The sequence below is a fragment of the Penicillium vulpinum genome, assembly GCF_028829585.1.
Source record: "Penicillium vulpinum strain IBT 29486 chromosome Unknown utg000001l_segment0_segment0, whole genome shotgun sequence".
In the NCBI taxonomy this organism is placed as follows: domain Eukaryota; kingdom Fungi; phylum Ascomycota; class Eurotiomycetes; order Eurotiales; family Aspergillaceae; genus Penicillium; species Penicillium vulpinum.
The window spans coordinates 1772651-1786303 of NW_026643241.1; the positions used below are offsets into that span (position 1 = coordinate 1772651).

Below are 13653 nucleotides of genomic sequence, written 5' to 3' on the forward strand. Positions count from 1 at the left end.
TCTGCACAATCAGTTTTCAGCGAATGAACATGATAACATCAAACTCAATCACAATAATTATAAACGTATTTATAATAGACTAAGAGAAATGCAAATTACATACCTTAATAACAAGCGCGAATTAGAAAAAGCAACGGCCTGGCATCTATTCAACTGGCTGGGTGAACCCACGGTGAGTTGTCTCTTCTCATTCTCTCTCGATGCCTGCAGTTTTCTCCAGCAACCTAGCCTTCCTCCCCTCCCTCCACGGCTTATCCAAAGCCTCAATCTTTCCCCCGAGCAGAGTGACAGACCCCGGAGTGAGCAGCACCATACCTCTCGCAACAGATGGATTACGAAGCAAGAGCTTCGCCCCAATAGCAAGTTTCTCCAACGCTATACCATCAATACGCTGCATTTCAACACCCACAGCCATAGTTCCCGCTGAATCCTCAAGAATCAGGCGGTGCGGCCCATACCCACTATTCCCAGACGCAGTAGCACCGTTCGCAGGGTTGTTATTCGCGCGATTGTTCTCCGATGCCTCGGCGTCCTCCCCAATAGCTATTGTGCGCACGATCTCACGGCCGCGGATCGCCTCACCACGTTCAACACGTTCAATTGCTTCAATCTGACTCCATAGACTTGTGCCGATGTCCTCAATGTCTAGTACCTGCACGGGGATTGAGCCTTGCAGCCGTAGCTCTTGGATCGTCGGGTCATGGGTATTGACTGGTAGCACGCATGATCTATGTTTGGAGAGTGACTCTTTGATATCAGAGGCGAGGAGACGGAATATGGCCGTCTTTGCGACAGCCGAGGGGGGAATATTGCGTTGTGCTGTGCTGGATGATGCTAGGAAGGCATTGAGCCAGGATTGGGACACTGAGAGGGATTTGGTGCTCAGTATCTGAGCTGCGATTTGATCAGGACTAGTCATGATGGGTTGGATTCCCTCGGGATCATATTGGCGCGTATGATGAATCAAATACTAGTAGCGAACTTGGTGAAGCTCTCAACGCCAAAACAAAAGCACAGACCACCGCTTAAAGCCATTGACCTGGCCCGACTGGCTCACCTCCGACAACTCCGACATTCCTCACTACACACCACGATGTCGACTCTATCATCTCCACGTCCATCCATTGCCTCCTCCCGAGCCCATTCGCCAGGTCCGGCTTCCTCCCGTGCATCCCTTGATACCTCGAACGCCAACATCAGCGGGGGGCTCAGCGCTGCATCTACCCCATCCACTGCACGTGCGCTCTCCCCCTCACTCCATCTACGTCGCAATCGCAGCGCCCTGCGAGACTACTACAACCTTAAACCGCCCGGCGCAGGCACATCTGCCTCCCGAGACGGATCTCGCTCTCGGAGTGTGCCGCGGAACACAGATGCAGGAGACATCTCTGACCCATCCGCTCTAGGGTCAGGCACGGAGCTTGACAGTGCGGACTTCGACCCGCAGCAGTATGTGGAGCATCTCTTGTCAAAATCGTCGCTGGCTACGGTGCTCAAGGCGGAGAACACGTTAGTTGGGGATATCCGCACTCTCGACGGAGAGCGGAAGGCGCTGGTCTACGATAACTACTCAAAGTTGATTCGCGCGGTAGAGACAATTGGTAAAATGCGGCGCAGTATGGATGAACGCGGCGCGCCGTTGACTATGACGAAAACGCTAGGTCCGGCTATTGCTTTTGTTGCTGAGACTGCTGGTGGCCTCATTAAGGAAGGCGAGGAGCAGCGACGGCGAATGAAGGAAGCGAGGCTGGAAGACGGGGCTTCGAGTCAGAAGAGTGAGAAGGATACTGTTCGGTGGGTGCTTGCTACGCCACAGAGACTAGAGAAGCTTCTGGCAGAGGATAAACAGGAGGATGCGGAGAAGGACTGGAAAGAGATACAGCATTTACTTGACGCTTGGGGCGCTGTCAAGGGGGTTGCTGAGATCCGGGAAGCGTGCGAGAAAGTCATGAACCAGCCAAGCCAAGATGACTGAACACCTCCTCACGCACACCTCTTCTCGGCCATAATCCATGCGGTTGGGGCTCCTAGGCAATGAACCCCTGTCGAACTGAGCTATCACCTCTGACTGGACCGACCGCTGCGGCCATGAATGAGCAGGCTCATTCATGAAGACAAATCATTTCCGATCTATGCAAGACATGATCAATCTACATCTACCTCCAGCTCTGGTCCCAACGAACCACCACGAAACCACTGCTGCCCTGACTTTTGCGAATTCCCTGGGTACACGGCCACCCTCCCATATAGAACATACCGCTACCAATGTCCGGAAACACGTCAAGTATCATACATGTAGATAACTGCGTTCAGAGATACCCACTACAGCTAAACATTAATCATGAATCATGTTCTCATCAATCATAAACAATCCCCCACAAAGCCAAAATTACCATCTCTCTCTACTTCCCCTCCAGCACCTCCCGACTCGAATACATACTCGCCTTCAGCCCATACTCATTTTTCGAGTTAATCTCCAGATGAGTGAACGCATCAGTCTTGTAGTAAATAGGCCGGGACCCCTTTCCAACAAGCCCAAGATCAACTAACTTACTCACAACCCGCTTAACATCCTCAACATCCCCAAAATCAGCTGTGTAAACACAAATCAACCGACTCTGTCCACCCCCATCATCAGTAGCAACTTTCGCCGCATCCCCAAGCTCCCCCTTCTCCATCGCCTTAACCACCGTCTTCCAGGACTTATCAACCTGATCAACAGTCGGAAAAAGCATCCACTTCCCATCCGTAACACCCGTCTCTCTCGCCAGAGCAAGAATGTTCTTCTCAAGTTCCTTCCTCATCGGGTTCAATTTACGAGTCAAAGCAGCAGTAGTTTTCGCGCCAGACTTATCATGCGCCTCGCGCAGTATCGTACTCTCATTCTCGTACTCCTGCAGAAGCTCCCTGCCTTTCCGAAGCAGAGCGGGAACATCACCGCTTTGTCTCGGCGGCACCTCATGTGGATTGAACATCCAGATCCAGGGGCCTACGCTCGCGGATTTAGTTGTTGATGGCGGAAGACGCGCTAAAAAGTGCTCTATGGGCTCGGTCTTCCCGCGCTGGTTGCACCGTAGGGTGCTGGGTTCTGGGGATGCATCGTCCATAGAAACGTCTGATGGTGAGGCCTTTGCGCGTGTTGGCGGCGCGCGCAGCTGCTCCTGTATGGTTGATAGAAGCTTCGGATGGGTCTCTACCCAGAATAGCTCTGGGTCGTAGGATGAGACTTGTGCCTCCAGCTGGTTCTTTTCATCATCGTCGCCTGACGTCGGTTAGCTGGGGTTTCTCGGTTGGGTTGGAGTATGAGCCGGGGTTTACCATAGAAGCTTGATTCGTCGGAGAATATTTCATCGGCTGCTGTGGTTGATGTCATGGTTTAGGCACTGGATAATAATATGATTCTCTTGTGATTCTTCCTGGAGGTGGAGATGGAGATGGAGTTGGAGTTGGGGAAGTAATTGCGAAGTACAGGTGGGCGCGATGTGAAAAGAACCCGCATTTTGATTTCCACGCACTCTCTACTACCCTAGTCGTTGCTATAATATCACAACACATCTTCATCTAACAACTGCTCACAGTCCCTGAATAAATTCCAGCTTCAGATTCACCTATAAAAAACGATCTCCTTCTCTTTAGTTATTGTTCAGCTTATTCGGCACCAGTAATACCTGGCCACACCTGGTCAACAAACTTGACCAAATCTGCTTTCAATTCATCAGGCTGTTCTAGAGCAGCGAAATGACCACCCTATACAAAACAAGCGTCAGTCTTAGATGATAGTTCTCGTTTCACTCCCATATTACGTACCTTCTGGTGCTGCTCCCAGAATACCAAGTTTCCGGTAGTCTCAATCCACGAGCGCGGCATTCGAGCAAGCTCCATAGGGAAAGAAGAAAATCCAAATGGCTTGTGGATATACCAACGAGGTTCATTCGAAGCCGGAATAGCTGGTGCAGGATAGTTCTATTTATTTCCATCAGATATCCTGAGGGAGTCGAAAAAATCATTTGAGAAAACTCACCTGTCGATAACAATAGATCGCTCGAGGGAACGTCTCCGTAAGCCAGTACAAGGTGATAGACTCCAAAATATCATTTGACGCAAGCGGATCATCAACCCATTCCAAGAACTTTTCTCCAATCCTGCAGGTGTCAATTCTGGAGTTCCTGTCAACTGCACTTTGCTTTTCGCGACTTACCATGCTAGTAGAGCAAGAGGGCTCGACGACAAGACGTGGCCGATGGTGCTGGGTCGAGTACCATGTTCCATCGCATAGCCGGAGCCTAGAGTCGCAAACTTGGCCGCATTCTCAATGCCCTCTATCTCAAAGGCATCCAGATGGTCGTTTGTCATGCCGTCCGGCTTTCTCATGAAAACCACGTTGACTAACTTATATTGGCATTATGGTCATTGAACAACCCATATAAAGAAAGTACTCACCGTGCACAGCTATACCACAACTTGTCAGAAAAGGTTCAACCCTCCCAGCAGGGATATTATGGATTCTCCATACCTTTGCAGCTCTCGTGGTCCACACCCAGGTGCCTAGCAATGCGACTTCCAATATCACCTCCTTGGGCAACATACCCACTTTCAAAGCCGAGGCCTTTCATCAGTTGATCCAACACACGAGCAATGTCACCTGTTCCGAAGTCCCTGTCCAATGGGGGCCCAGAGGAAAATGTGAAGCCTGGTAGTGAAGGTACAATCAAGTGATACGGCAATGTTTCCGGCGTGTACTCCTCTCGGAACTTTTGCAGTATAGGCAAAAACTCGAGGAAGCTCCCTATAATACGATATGTCAGTCTCCATGGGTGGGATATCTGCTTGCTATCAGATTAAGGCCAAAATATAGACCTACCAGGCCATCCATGCAACAGCAAAATGGGAACAGCATCCTCCCGTTCCGAAAACAACCCTACAAAATGAAGTGTAAGGCCTTCAATCTCTGTCAAATACTGAGGGAAACTATTAATTCGATCTTCCGTAGATTTCCTATTGCGACAATTCAGTGCTGTGTCCAATCCTATGCATTGTGGTGCACGTGCATGGCGCACATGCATAGTGGGCTGTGATGTACCAGTGGTAAGACCTCAGCCATTGATCCCGCATGGTCACTAGCCAGTCCGTGGTAACACCATAACGACGGTCTGTTAAGGAATTCTCGTAGGTGGGCGGTGCAAACTTCGCTAATTTTAACAGTGTCTCGAGCTCAATGAGTTTGGCTTTGGGGATGGCAGCCTGGAATGGTGTGAGGGAGGCCGTTGCTGTCGAAGGCGGGGTACTGAATGGCAATGACATAGCGAACTAAAGGGGTTTTATCCTGCTTAGATGGATGTTGTTGGCGGATGCAGCTTTTTATACTGCGCTCAGGCAACCGTTGCCTGTGCGGGGTTGATGATCGACTTCACGCTTACAAACTCATCTGGTTTCTTGATTTCGATGCGCCAGGCTATATTTAGAGAAGATTGGTTCAAGATAAAGTGGGATTAATTGTGCTACACAATTTTTTCGGAATTGACCAAACCACCAAGCATATATATTTTGGTTTTACTACATAAATTATAGTTCCGCGGAATCGTGTACTTCAAGGATAGATTTAACACCCAGTAGGGCAATTGAGTTAGAATATATACATCAATTAAGTCCAATATCCATTGCAATCCCCTAGCCTTCGTAGCCAACATATGCCTTTGATAGCTTTTCGCGAACCCACTAGTCCCTTGTCAGTTATCGCACCAGTGCTAGATCTATTCTATCACTCACCTCGCCGGCTTTGAATGGCTCCTTACATGCAGGTCTATCATCCGAAATATGGTTTGGCAGAACTGACACTGTTGTATTATAGTCGACTCCAAAGAAGAAAGGAATGGAGTAACGTTCTTGCCCGGTCAAATTTGTCACACGATGAATAGTAGACTTGAACTTTTTGTTCGTCCTAAATAAATTAGCATATACTCTCATAAAAATCAGAATAAATCTTACCAAATTGATAAGCAATCCGCAATGTTGACGACCAATGTCCCCGGTAATGGCGGTGCTAGTATCCACTGGCCGCTGTGGCTCAAGACTTGCAGGCCCGGGACACTACCCTGGGAGAGGATAGTGAAGCATTCGAAATCCTGACGGTGGATAAAAAAATCAGTCTTTCGGTATGTTTTTTTTATGCTTTGGTCAATTGCTTACCGTGTGGGCTCCAAGTCCTTCACGGACCTCTTCTTTCACCGGCTGAGGTGGGTAATGCATCATCCTAGACGTGACACCTGGGTTCCGAGTCATCGAATCAAAGTGCTCTTCGGGCAAGCCTAAAGCAAGGGCGAATATTTTCATCAAATTTCTGCAGAGTCCTAGCATTAGAGCGCAATATTCAATATGGGTCTCTGTGAATTCTGGAAGTATATCTTGGCCGGGCCATTGATTATCTCCACACAATCCATAGGGATCACGGGGAAGAGGGTCATCTTTCGATTTTTGCGGATCCATTGCCGTTTCGTATCCAATGTCAAATGCCTCGGAGAGAGCACTGACTGCGTCTTCTTCGGCAATGGGATCATCGTCTGTTCCTGTGGATTTCTCGCCACCCAGGGGGCTGTAGCCGCGGAATTTCTGATATGGTCTTAGTATGTCCATATGAATTCTGAAGTTTGTCAACTTACAGGAGAGTTTCCAATATAGAACTTCATCTTTTGCTCCTCGGGGAGGTCGAAGAGCCGCTTTGCCGACCTGTGTATGCCATCTATCTTGTCCTCCGGAATACCATGGTTCTAAACAGGCAATTTAATATCTGATCAGGTTGGAAAGCAGGATATGAATCACCTACCTTGATGTAAAAGAAGCCAACCTGAGTGCAAGCATCATAGATAGATTGAGCAAGTTTCCGCCTCTCATCGAAATTTGGACTATCCAAAGTTGAGAGGTCGATAATCGGGATATTACTACAATCGGCGAGCTGCCAGCTCTCAGTCTTTGATTCGGTCATTCTGCCTTGCATGGTGCTTCCGAGAGAGACGAGACTGAGGCTTTATACTCGCGGGGTAGATCTCCACTGTTATCTTCACCAACCACAAATCACCGATTGTTGTACGACTGCTGTGTCAATTCTCGATTCTAATAGAAATATTAATCTAAAATTTTCGGCACAAAGTGGTTTATCAATATTTATGCAATTCATATTCTATATCTCATGTGTATCCTAAGGCATATTTTAATCAATCTTGCTAAAGTATTCGTATCACAATAAACGCTTTCTGGGACTCATCTCAACGCATATTTATCAACTATGCGAGTGTTTAAACTGAAGCTTGAGGAGCCTCGGGCTCGGGCATGGTATCCAACCAACGCCAAGAAATCGCGGCCTGAATGAGGCAGGTAATAGCTGCACCGGGTCAATAAATTGAAAGAGACGTTATTAGATCGAGTGACTCACCTAGTGCCACAGTCATGTAAAAGAAGCCAACTCCTTCAAATAGCGAGCCTGTCAACATAGGTCCGAACATCATACCGAGACTATATCCAACTTCAGTCATGGAAAAGACTCGAAGATTGCTTCTGTTGGCCTCAAACATATGCTTGTCTTTGGCTTCCATGTCCTTGACAACATCTATGTTGAGGAAAATTGCATTTGTTAGCGGGGGAATGGACAACAGAAAATAAAATGGAATCACTCACAGGCCAGTTGCACGGCTCCTACACCGCGCACAAGAGGTAGAATACTACCCAGGGCAATCAGACTGCTGGTAAAGATAGACTTTCCAGCTGCATCTCCTGCGGCCCAAGGGAAGTGGGGGTCTCCGGGAATCCCCAGAAGTAAGATTAGAGGGATCATTGCAAGCCAGCCAAAAACGGTAGGTCCCCGTAATCCGATTCGATCACGAAGCCATCCGGATGGGCTACTGAGAACAATATTCGGGACTTGGAGGCAGAAAAACATTGCACTGATAAGTAAACTCTTCCAGCCGAATGCTTGTCTCAGGTGGACGGGGAGGGTGTTGTTAATTCCAGACATGAGAGCGGAGACAACAACAACGTTGGCCAATGCGGTCAAAACACGGGGATCAGTGAGCATAATCCTGTAGTATTCGTGTTTGAGATCATGCTTATGCTCCACTCTACAGTCATCCGGGTCGACGGTAGATAGTGTATCGGAAAGCAGAGCAGTCGATTCTTCGGGGGCCTCATCAACGCTGAGAACTGATGTGCGAGCAGATTTACCCAAAGAATTAATTTCCTTTGGAGATTTGAGGCCAGGCTCAATCATAACCAGGCGAGCGATGATATCCAAGACGAGTACGACCAAAGGAAGTGACCAAGCAGCCCAGTAGCCAAATAGCTGGAGCAATGCGCCACTCACTGTTGGTCCGCCGACCATTCCTGCCGTTACAAATGACATGGCCATCCCCATCGACTGTCCGAGATTTTTCTTGTCCACATTGTTTGCCAATAGCGCAAATCCAACGACCCAAGTGCCGGCACCTGCCATAGATTGCAGGATGCGACCAAGGAAGAGGATCCAAACTGTTCACAATAATTAGCTTAGAGAGGTGCAATCAAGATTAGAAGTGCCCATACTAGATGGAGCAAGAGCAATCATAAGAGTTCCCATAAAGCATCCTGCCAGAGAGATTAATAGTGGTTTCTTTTGGCTCGGGGTTTTCTCGGCAAGGTGAGCGACAATCGGAGCAGAGATGAGACCAATGAACCCATGCGTGGTGAGCAATGCAGTAGTGTACGTCTGAGTTCGCGAGGGATCAATGTGCAGTCGTTCTTCAAGCATATAACTCAAAATTGGAGTAAGAAATCCGTAAAGAAATGTCTCTAATGGGTTGTTAGTATGACTCAAATGAAAAAAGTCCTGGAGTGAAACACAACCACACATACCTGCGAATAAGGCAACTGTGATGGACGAAACCACCAAAAGTCGAGATGAACGCCATCTATAGCCCCACGGCTTTGTATCCCCGTCCATTTTTAAATTCTTGAGAGCTTGACAACAGAAGAAATGAAAAAGTGGGGGGCGAAGAAATTGTTTAAATACCTTTCCGGCGGTAGGATCACAAATAGAATATCCATTGCATTAAGCTAGCTCATTGAGATAACAATTATGAATTTACTTACGAGCCCTGCATTACTCTGTACAGCCTACACTTTTAGCTCTCTCTCTAGCGTCGTTAATAGGTTTCTATTGGCAATGAGTCAATTCGGATCTTTCTCGTGTCTGAGCCGAATATCGTGATCGACGCCTCAATGCACCTCCAACCCACCTTCAGTTCACCTTAATGCATCCTCAATGCATTTACAAGGCCTACCGAAATAACAACTTGTGTGTCACACTTAGAGTTCACGCCCTTTGCTGCAGATCTAAAGTCTTATGCACTACACACACAACCCCCCTACACAAGTGTAGAAGAGGTTACGTTACAGTACTTCGTACTCCGTAGTTATATCAAGATTGATCTATTATTCAGCACCTACCTCGTGTGTCTAGAGCTCTTGGGCAAATCGGGCAATGTGTTTAGTCGGGTATAGCCGCCCGTCGGCAACCGTCGGACCTCCCGAAGTCCCATGTCTATTAGTCGTAGTATGACTACGGAGTATCGGAGTATCTCCGGATAGGGCAGATGACAGTAGAATCAGCACTAATTGCGCGAAGCGCAAAGCAACGGGAATTTGCCCCATTGGCTGTCATAGCGCTATTTCATGAAAGTATATAAGACATTTCAAGAGCCCGTATTTGCCCCTAATTGTTTACCTAGAGTTCCAAGATTGTTTGGTTTCATTAAAATGACTACTTGATTCAAATATTTAGTGCTCAGAATTTTCCCTTTTCAGCGTGCGTCTCTCTGTAAACTCGTAGCCATTATGAGGGCAGTTGAATTCTTTCTGGGAAAGCGCGTGTCCCCACGTGCGAGTATAACCCGCCTCATTCTCTTTCAACTTCGTATTCTAAACTACCTTAAGATATATTGGTCTGGCACCTCTTTTATAATATTCAAGACTGCCTACTGATATAATCCGATAGAGCAGATGGCAGCTCATGAATCGCTTTGAGAATATAAACTTTCCACTTTCGCCTCTTTCTTTTTATGCATAGAGAGGCTGAAAAATGCAGATCTCTATGACTCGTATTTCTTCCAGGATTGTGGTATTCCCCAAGTAGAAGAAGTCAATGCTGACAAATGTGGTATTTGACTTACGACAAGAACCGTGGCTGTGTGGTAGGAGGGCATTCTGAAACCCAATGATCGGAAGAGAGGCGAAATCTTCAACTATAATGAGAAAATTAATGATATATAATTGAGGTGTATAGTTTTGCAGGTATCTTCAATGAACTGACCTCCCGTCCGCATTACCATGCAGGCCAGCTCACCTACATCACGTATCTGCATAAATCTTGAGGTCGGCTGGACATTTCCTTACCATAGCAAGCCAATCCGATCATTTGCTTACACAAGTCTTTTTCTTTTTCTGCTCACCGCTTGCTTTTCTCTCAGTCTAATGCATATTGGGAATTCTATTTCATTGATCTGGGTGCGTGAAGCGCTAGATATTCTTTATTAGATATTGCTACACTTATTCCAAGGTTGTCGCGCCACCTTGCCTGAGTACTAAGACCATGACTGGAGCCGATCTTATTTCGGTTTCTGTTTTGCTCACTGCATATATGTATCCCCATGCAACAAGCGCCCATCACCTAAAAGCAATCCCGAATGGGGGTGGGCACCTTGTTAACTAATGGATGGCACCCATAGCAATACTTCAGACTGGAGCGAGTGAGGTAATATTTTCACGAGGTTGTCGAGGAATCCATGGAAATAGATACGGTTCACAGGTAGTTGCATTTTTGTTACATTGGCTCTTCTCTCCCTCTCCCTCTCTCTGTGTGCAACATTTGATCTCTTCCGGTCTTTCTTCATCCACTTGAAAAAAAAAGAGTACTTGTTAAACTGATCTCTAGGTTTTCTATCCTAGCCGATGAGCCATCAATTTGTCATATTCTTCGAAAACCTCCCGTCTGCCTGTCAACTACGACAAGAATGAAGATCATGAGTGAAAACCAGCCGCTGATTAAAAAAATACCAACAAGACCAGCATGGTGCTCAAACTTCAGACTCTCTTACAAAAGAGAACCTCAACGACTATAGTAAGCATTTCACTAATATTTTATGCTGTTGGAGCAATTTAGGGGGGCGGACGGGGAGGAGCTCTTGGTTCTGGATATCTAATAGAAGTATGAACTGTCATCAAAATTTCGAGACCCAGCATGGGCTTCTAATCAAAGAGATGGTCATGCCATAGTATGAAATGTGTTAGCTACATTGACTATCTCATGTCTTATACTGGCGATTAGTTTCACCTTGATACTTATCCGCTAGCGCTAGGTGCCTTTCCACTAGGACCTCAGCTATACCATGCTACTTGGCATGGGAACCTGCGTGCTGATATCAATACAGTACATAGCTCTAGCAAATCGAGTAGTTGATTCCTCAGCCAGCATACTCATGTTTTACTATCTGGAACAACAGATAAACGTAATTTTGGGCACGATCTTCTTCAGTGGGCTTTTTCACATTGTTTTCAGTTGCCAACTGATGGTGCATCTCGGAGATAGTCTTCGGATACAAAAGGTGTGTCATCTTCCTCCACAAGTGAGAAAACCATGTAGTGATAATTTATCTAAAATAGACCATCAGTGGACTTCTTCAGAAGGCTCGTTTCAGTGCTCCTCTTCCGCCATGTACTCAAAGTTCAAAAGCAAGGGAAAAAAGTGTCAACAGCGAGGTATCTGGACACTAGCATACGTGATGTTCAGAAGCTTGCCGCTTATTCGAACTTGACTCCAAAGAGTGGAGAAGATGACACTTTTCCTGGCTAGATATCAGACACATGTATAAAGATTTAGCAGACACCCAAGAGTCTGGTAATCCTCATTTGTGGGCTATTTAAATTCACTCCAACCAAGCTTCAAGCGCCACCTTCAATGCATCCTGCAAGCACTGCTCTGCAAGTCTCACATCCCCGTCAAACCCATGTTCCCCATCGCGCAGCGCCAAAACTATCCTATCACTACCAGGTTTGCCATTCAGCACCTCCCGCGCACGATTCACGAACTTCTCAACCCCCCGTACCGGCACCACACTATCCTGACGCCCTTGAATAATAGCTATTCCTCTGCGCGGAACGCAGCAATCGGGCTGCTCCAAACGGTCCATGGGATACAGCCTTCCACGCTCTGATTCCTGTACACCACGCTCGTACATACCAGCGAGTGCGCCATGTTCAGTAGCGGCAGGCATGAATGCCGCACGCTCTTGGGCGAGGATTGACGACACCGCTGTCCCAAGTGCAATCGAGGACATCGTGTCTTGTACCACAGATTCAGGGACATGCATCCCAACCGGGGGGCTGCACGGGGAGAACTGTAGTCCTCGGACTCAATATCTAAGAATGGATATGCAGCAGTAGTAGCGCGGATGTCGGATGGATTTGATAGTGCCAGGTTGATACTGAGGAGACCGCCAGCTGATTCGCCAGTGGTAAGAATGCGATCGAGGTCCAGTGTAGTAGGGGTGGTATGTGCAGAGAGCAGATCCACAAGCGCAGACGAGTGTAGCCACTCCCAGAAATCACGGATGTCGTCATTGATCTCTGTGCTGGTAGCTTCTGGCATCAGACGGTAGTTCGGGGAGATGATTGCTGCGCCATGAGCCATAGCTAGATCGGAGATCCAGTGGCCATAGAAATCCAAAGCGAGCGAGTCACCCATTACCTGTAAGCACCTAGTCAGTATTGAGCAAGTAAAAGAAGAAATCAGTCCATCCTTAACTATGCACCATTTCCAACAGAACGGATTCAGCCCAAAACGGAATACCTAGATCTGAGCCAACACGAAAACTTGCTTGTATATATCTCTCCATTATGTGGACTCATTCACTTTAGTTGAATATTAGATCATTTATTTGCGTGAGTAACTATTAATAGACTAGAGTCTATTAGGATTTGTCAAGAAGATAGAGAAGTATAAGAGTTCATTTTGAACCAGATGTCCTAATTCGTGAACAATAATAAAGTGCGTGGGGGTTGTCCATGGCCCGGGGCCCCAGGGGCCTCAATATCCGCTTAGTCATTTCCCTCCCACTCCGGGGCCTTGGCCCCCGAGATTAGGCGGGGAGCTTAGAAGTACATACCTACATACGTAGGCCTCTGCAAAGCCCATAAATGGGCCCGGACCCCCGGCCCAAAGCCCAACCCGCAGTGGGCTATGGGCTGGGCCGGGCTTCGAGGGCCCAACCCACGGCCCATTGATGGGGGCCTTATGGGCCCCCATCAAAGCCCATTTTGCTGCATAAATTTCATCTTGGCATACATAAAGTAGCTGATTAATGACTTTATTTTACGCATGTTCCAACCTGTATACTCAGTAGCATTCAAATGTTTGATTATTATGGTAACAAGTAGGAATTATATGAATATAACACTAATTCCAGTATCTTATTAATCAAATCAAATCATTTGAATCCTTTCTTTCTATAAATTTACTTGTAAATTTGTAAAGGAAGAAGATGAAGAATATGATGATTCACGTATAGCTTTATATACAGCCTGGATAGTAATCTCAATACCCAAAAGAACCAGCAAAAAACGTATTAATTATGC

General features: G+C 47.0%; 7 protein-coding genes across 7 annotated transcripts; 1 reads left to right on the forward strand and 6 right to left on the reverse strand.

The window, feature by feature from the left end:
- Window positions 1–187: 187 nt before the first annotated feature.
- Window positions 188–919, reverse strand: N7479_000648 (OB fold domain-containing protein; the record flags this gene model as incomplete). The annotated part of the gene is made up of 1 exon (XM_057248346.1): window positions 188–919. One exon carries the CDS (start codon window positions 917–919, stop codon window positions 188–190), a length of 732 nt encoding a protein of 243 aa, XP_057112778.1.
- Window positions 920–1093: 174 nt separating this feature from the next.
- On the forward strand, window positions 1094–1975 carry N7479_000649 (COG1/VPS51 family protein; the record flags this gene model as incomplete). The annotated part of the gene is made up of 1 exon (XM_057248347.1): window positions 1094–1975. The coding sequence occupies one exon, from the start codon at window positions 1094–1096 to the stop codon at window positions 1973–1975; it is 882 nt and encodes a 293-aa protein (XP_057112779.1).
- A 427-nt stretch (window positions 1976–2402) lies between these two features.
- On the reverse strand, window positions 2403–3373 carry N7479_000650 (DUF1917 domain-containing protein; the record flags this gene model as incomplete). Its single annotated transcript, XM_057248348.1, has 2 exons — window positions 2403–3262; window positions 3319–3373. The coding sequence occupies 2 exons, from the start codon at window positions 3371–3373 to the stop codon at window positions 2403–2405; spliced, it is 915 nt and encodes a 304-aa protein (XP_057112780.1).
- A 275-nt stretch (window positions 3374–3648) lies between these two features.
- N7479_000651 (epoxide hydrolase family protein) lies at window positions 3649–5301 on the reverse strand (the record flags this gene model as incomplete). The annotated part of the gene is made up of 8 exons (XM_057248349.1): window positions 3649–3747; window positions 3808–3963; window positions 4022–4142; window positions 4199–4385; window positions 4441–4449; window positions 4514–4786; window positions 4862–4995; window positions 5081–5301. 8 exons carry the CDS (start codon window positions 5299–5301, stop codon window positions 3649–3651), a joined length of 1200 nt encoding a protein of 399 aa, XP_057112781.1.
- A 366-nt stretch (window positions 5302–5667) lies between these two features.
- On the reverse strand, window positions 5668–6991 carry N7479_000652 (isopenicillin N synthase family dioxygenase; the record flags this gene model as incomplete). The annotated part of the gene is made up of 6 exons (XM_057248350.1): window positions 5668–5715; window positions 5767–5938; window positions 5986–6122; window positions 6187–6606; window positions 6657–6764; window positions 6821–6991. 6 exons carry the CDS (start codon window positions 6989–6991, stop codon window positions 5668–5670), a joined length of 1056 nt encoding a protein of 351 aa, XP_057112782.1.
- A 298-nt stretch (window positions 6992–7289) lies between these two features.
- N7479_000653 (MFS transporter) lies at window positions 7290–8965 on the reverse strand (the record flags this gene model as incomplete). The annotated part of the gene is made up of 5 exons (XM_057248351.1): window positions 7290–7375; window positions 7427–7600; window positions 7669–8514; window positions 8569–8814; window positions 8878–8965. 5 exons carry the CDS (start codon window positions 8963–8965, stop codon window positions 7290–7292), a joined length of 1440 nt encoding a protein of 479 aa, XP_057112783.1.
- A 2980-nt stretch (window positions 8966–11945) lies between these two features.
- Window positions 11946–12763, reverse strand: N7479_000654 (uncharacterized protein; the record flags this gene model as incomplete). The annotated part of the gene is made up of 2 exons (XM_057248352.1): window positions 11946–12361; window positions 12418–12763. The coding sequence occupies 2 exons, from the start codon at window positions 12761–12763 to the stop codon at window positions 11946–11948; spliced, it is 762 nt and encodes a 253-aa protein (XP_057112784.1).
- Between the last annotated feature and the right edge of the window lie 890 nt (window positions 12764–13653).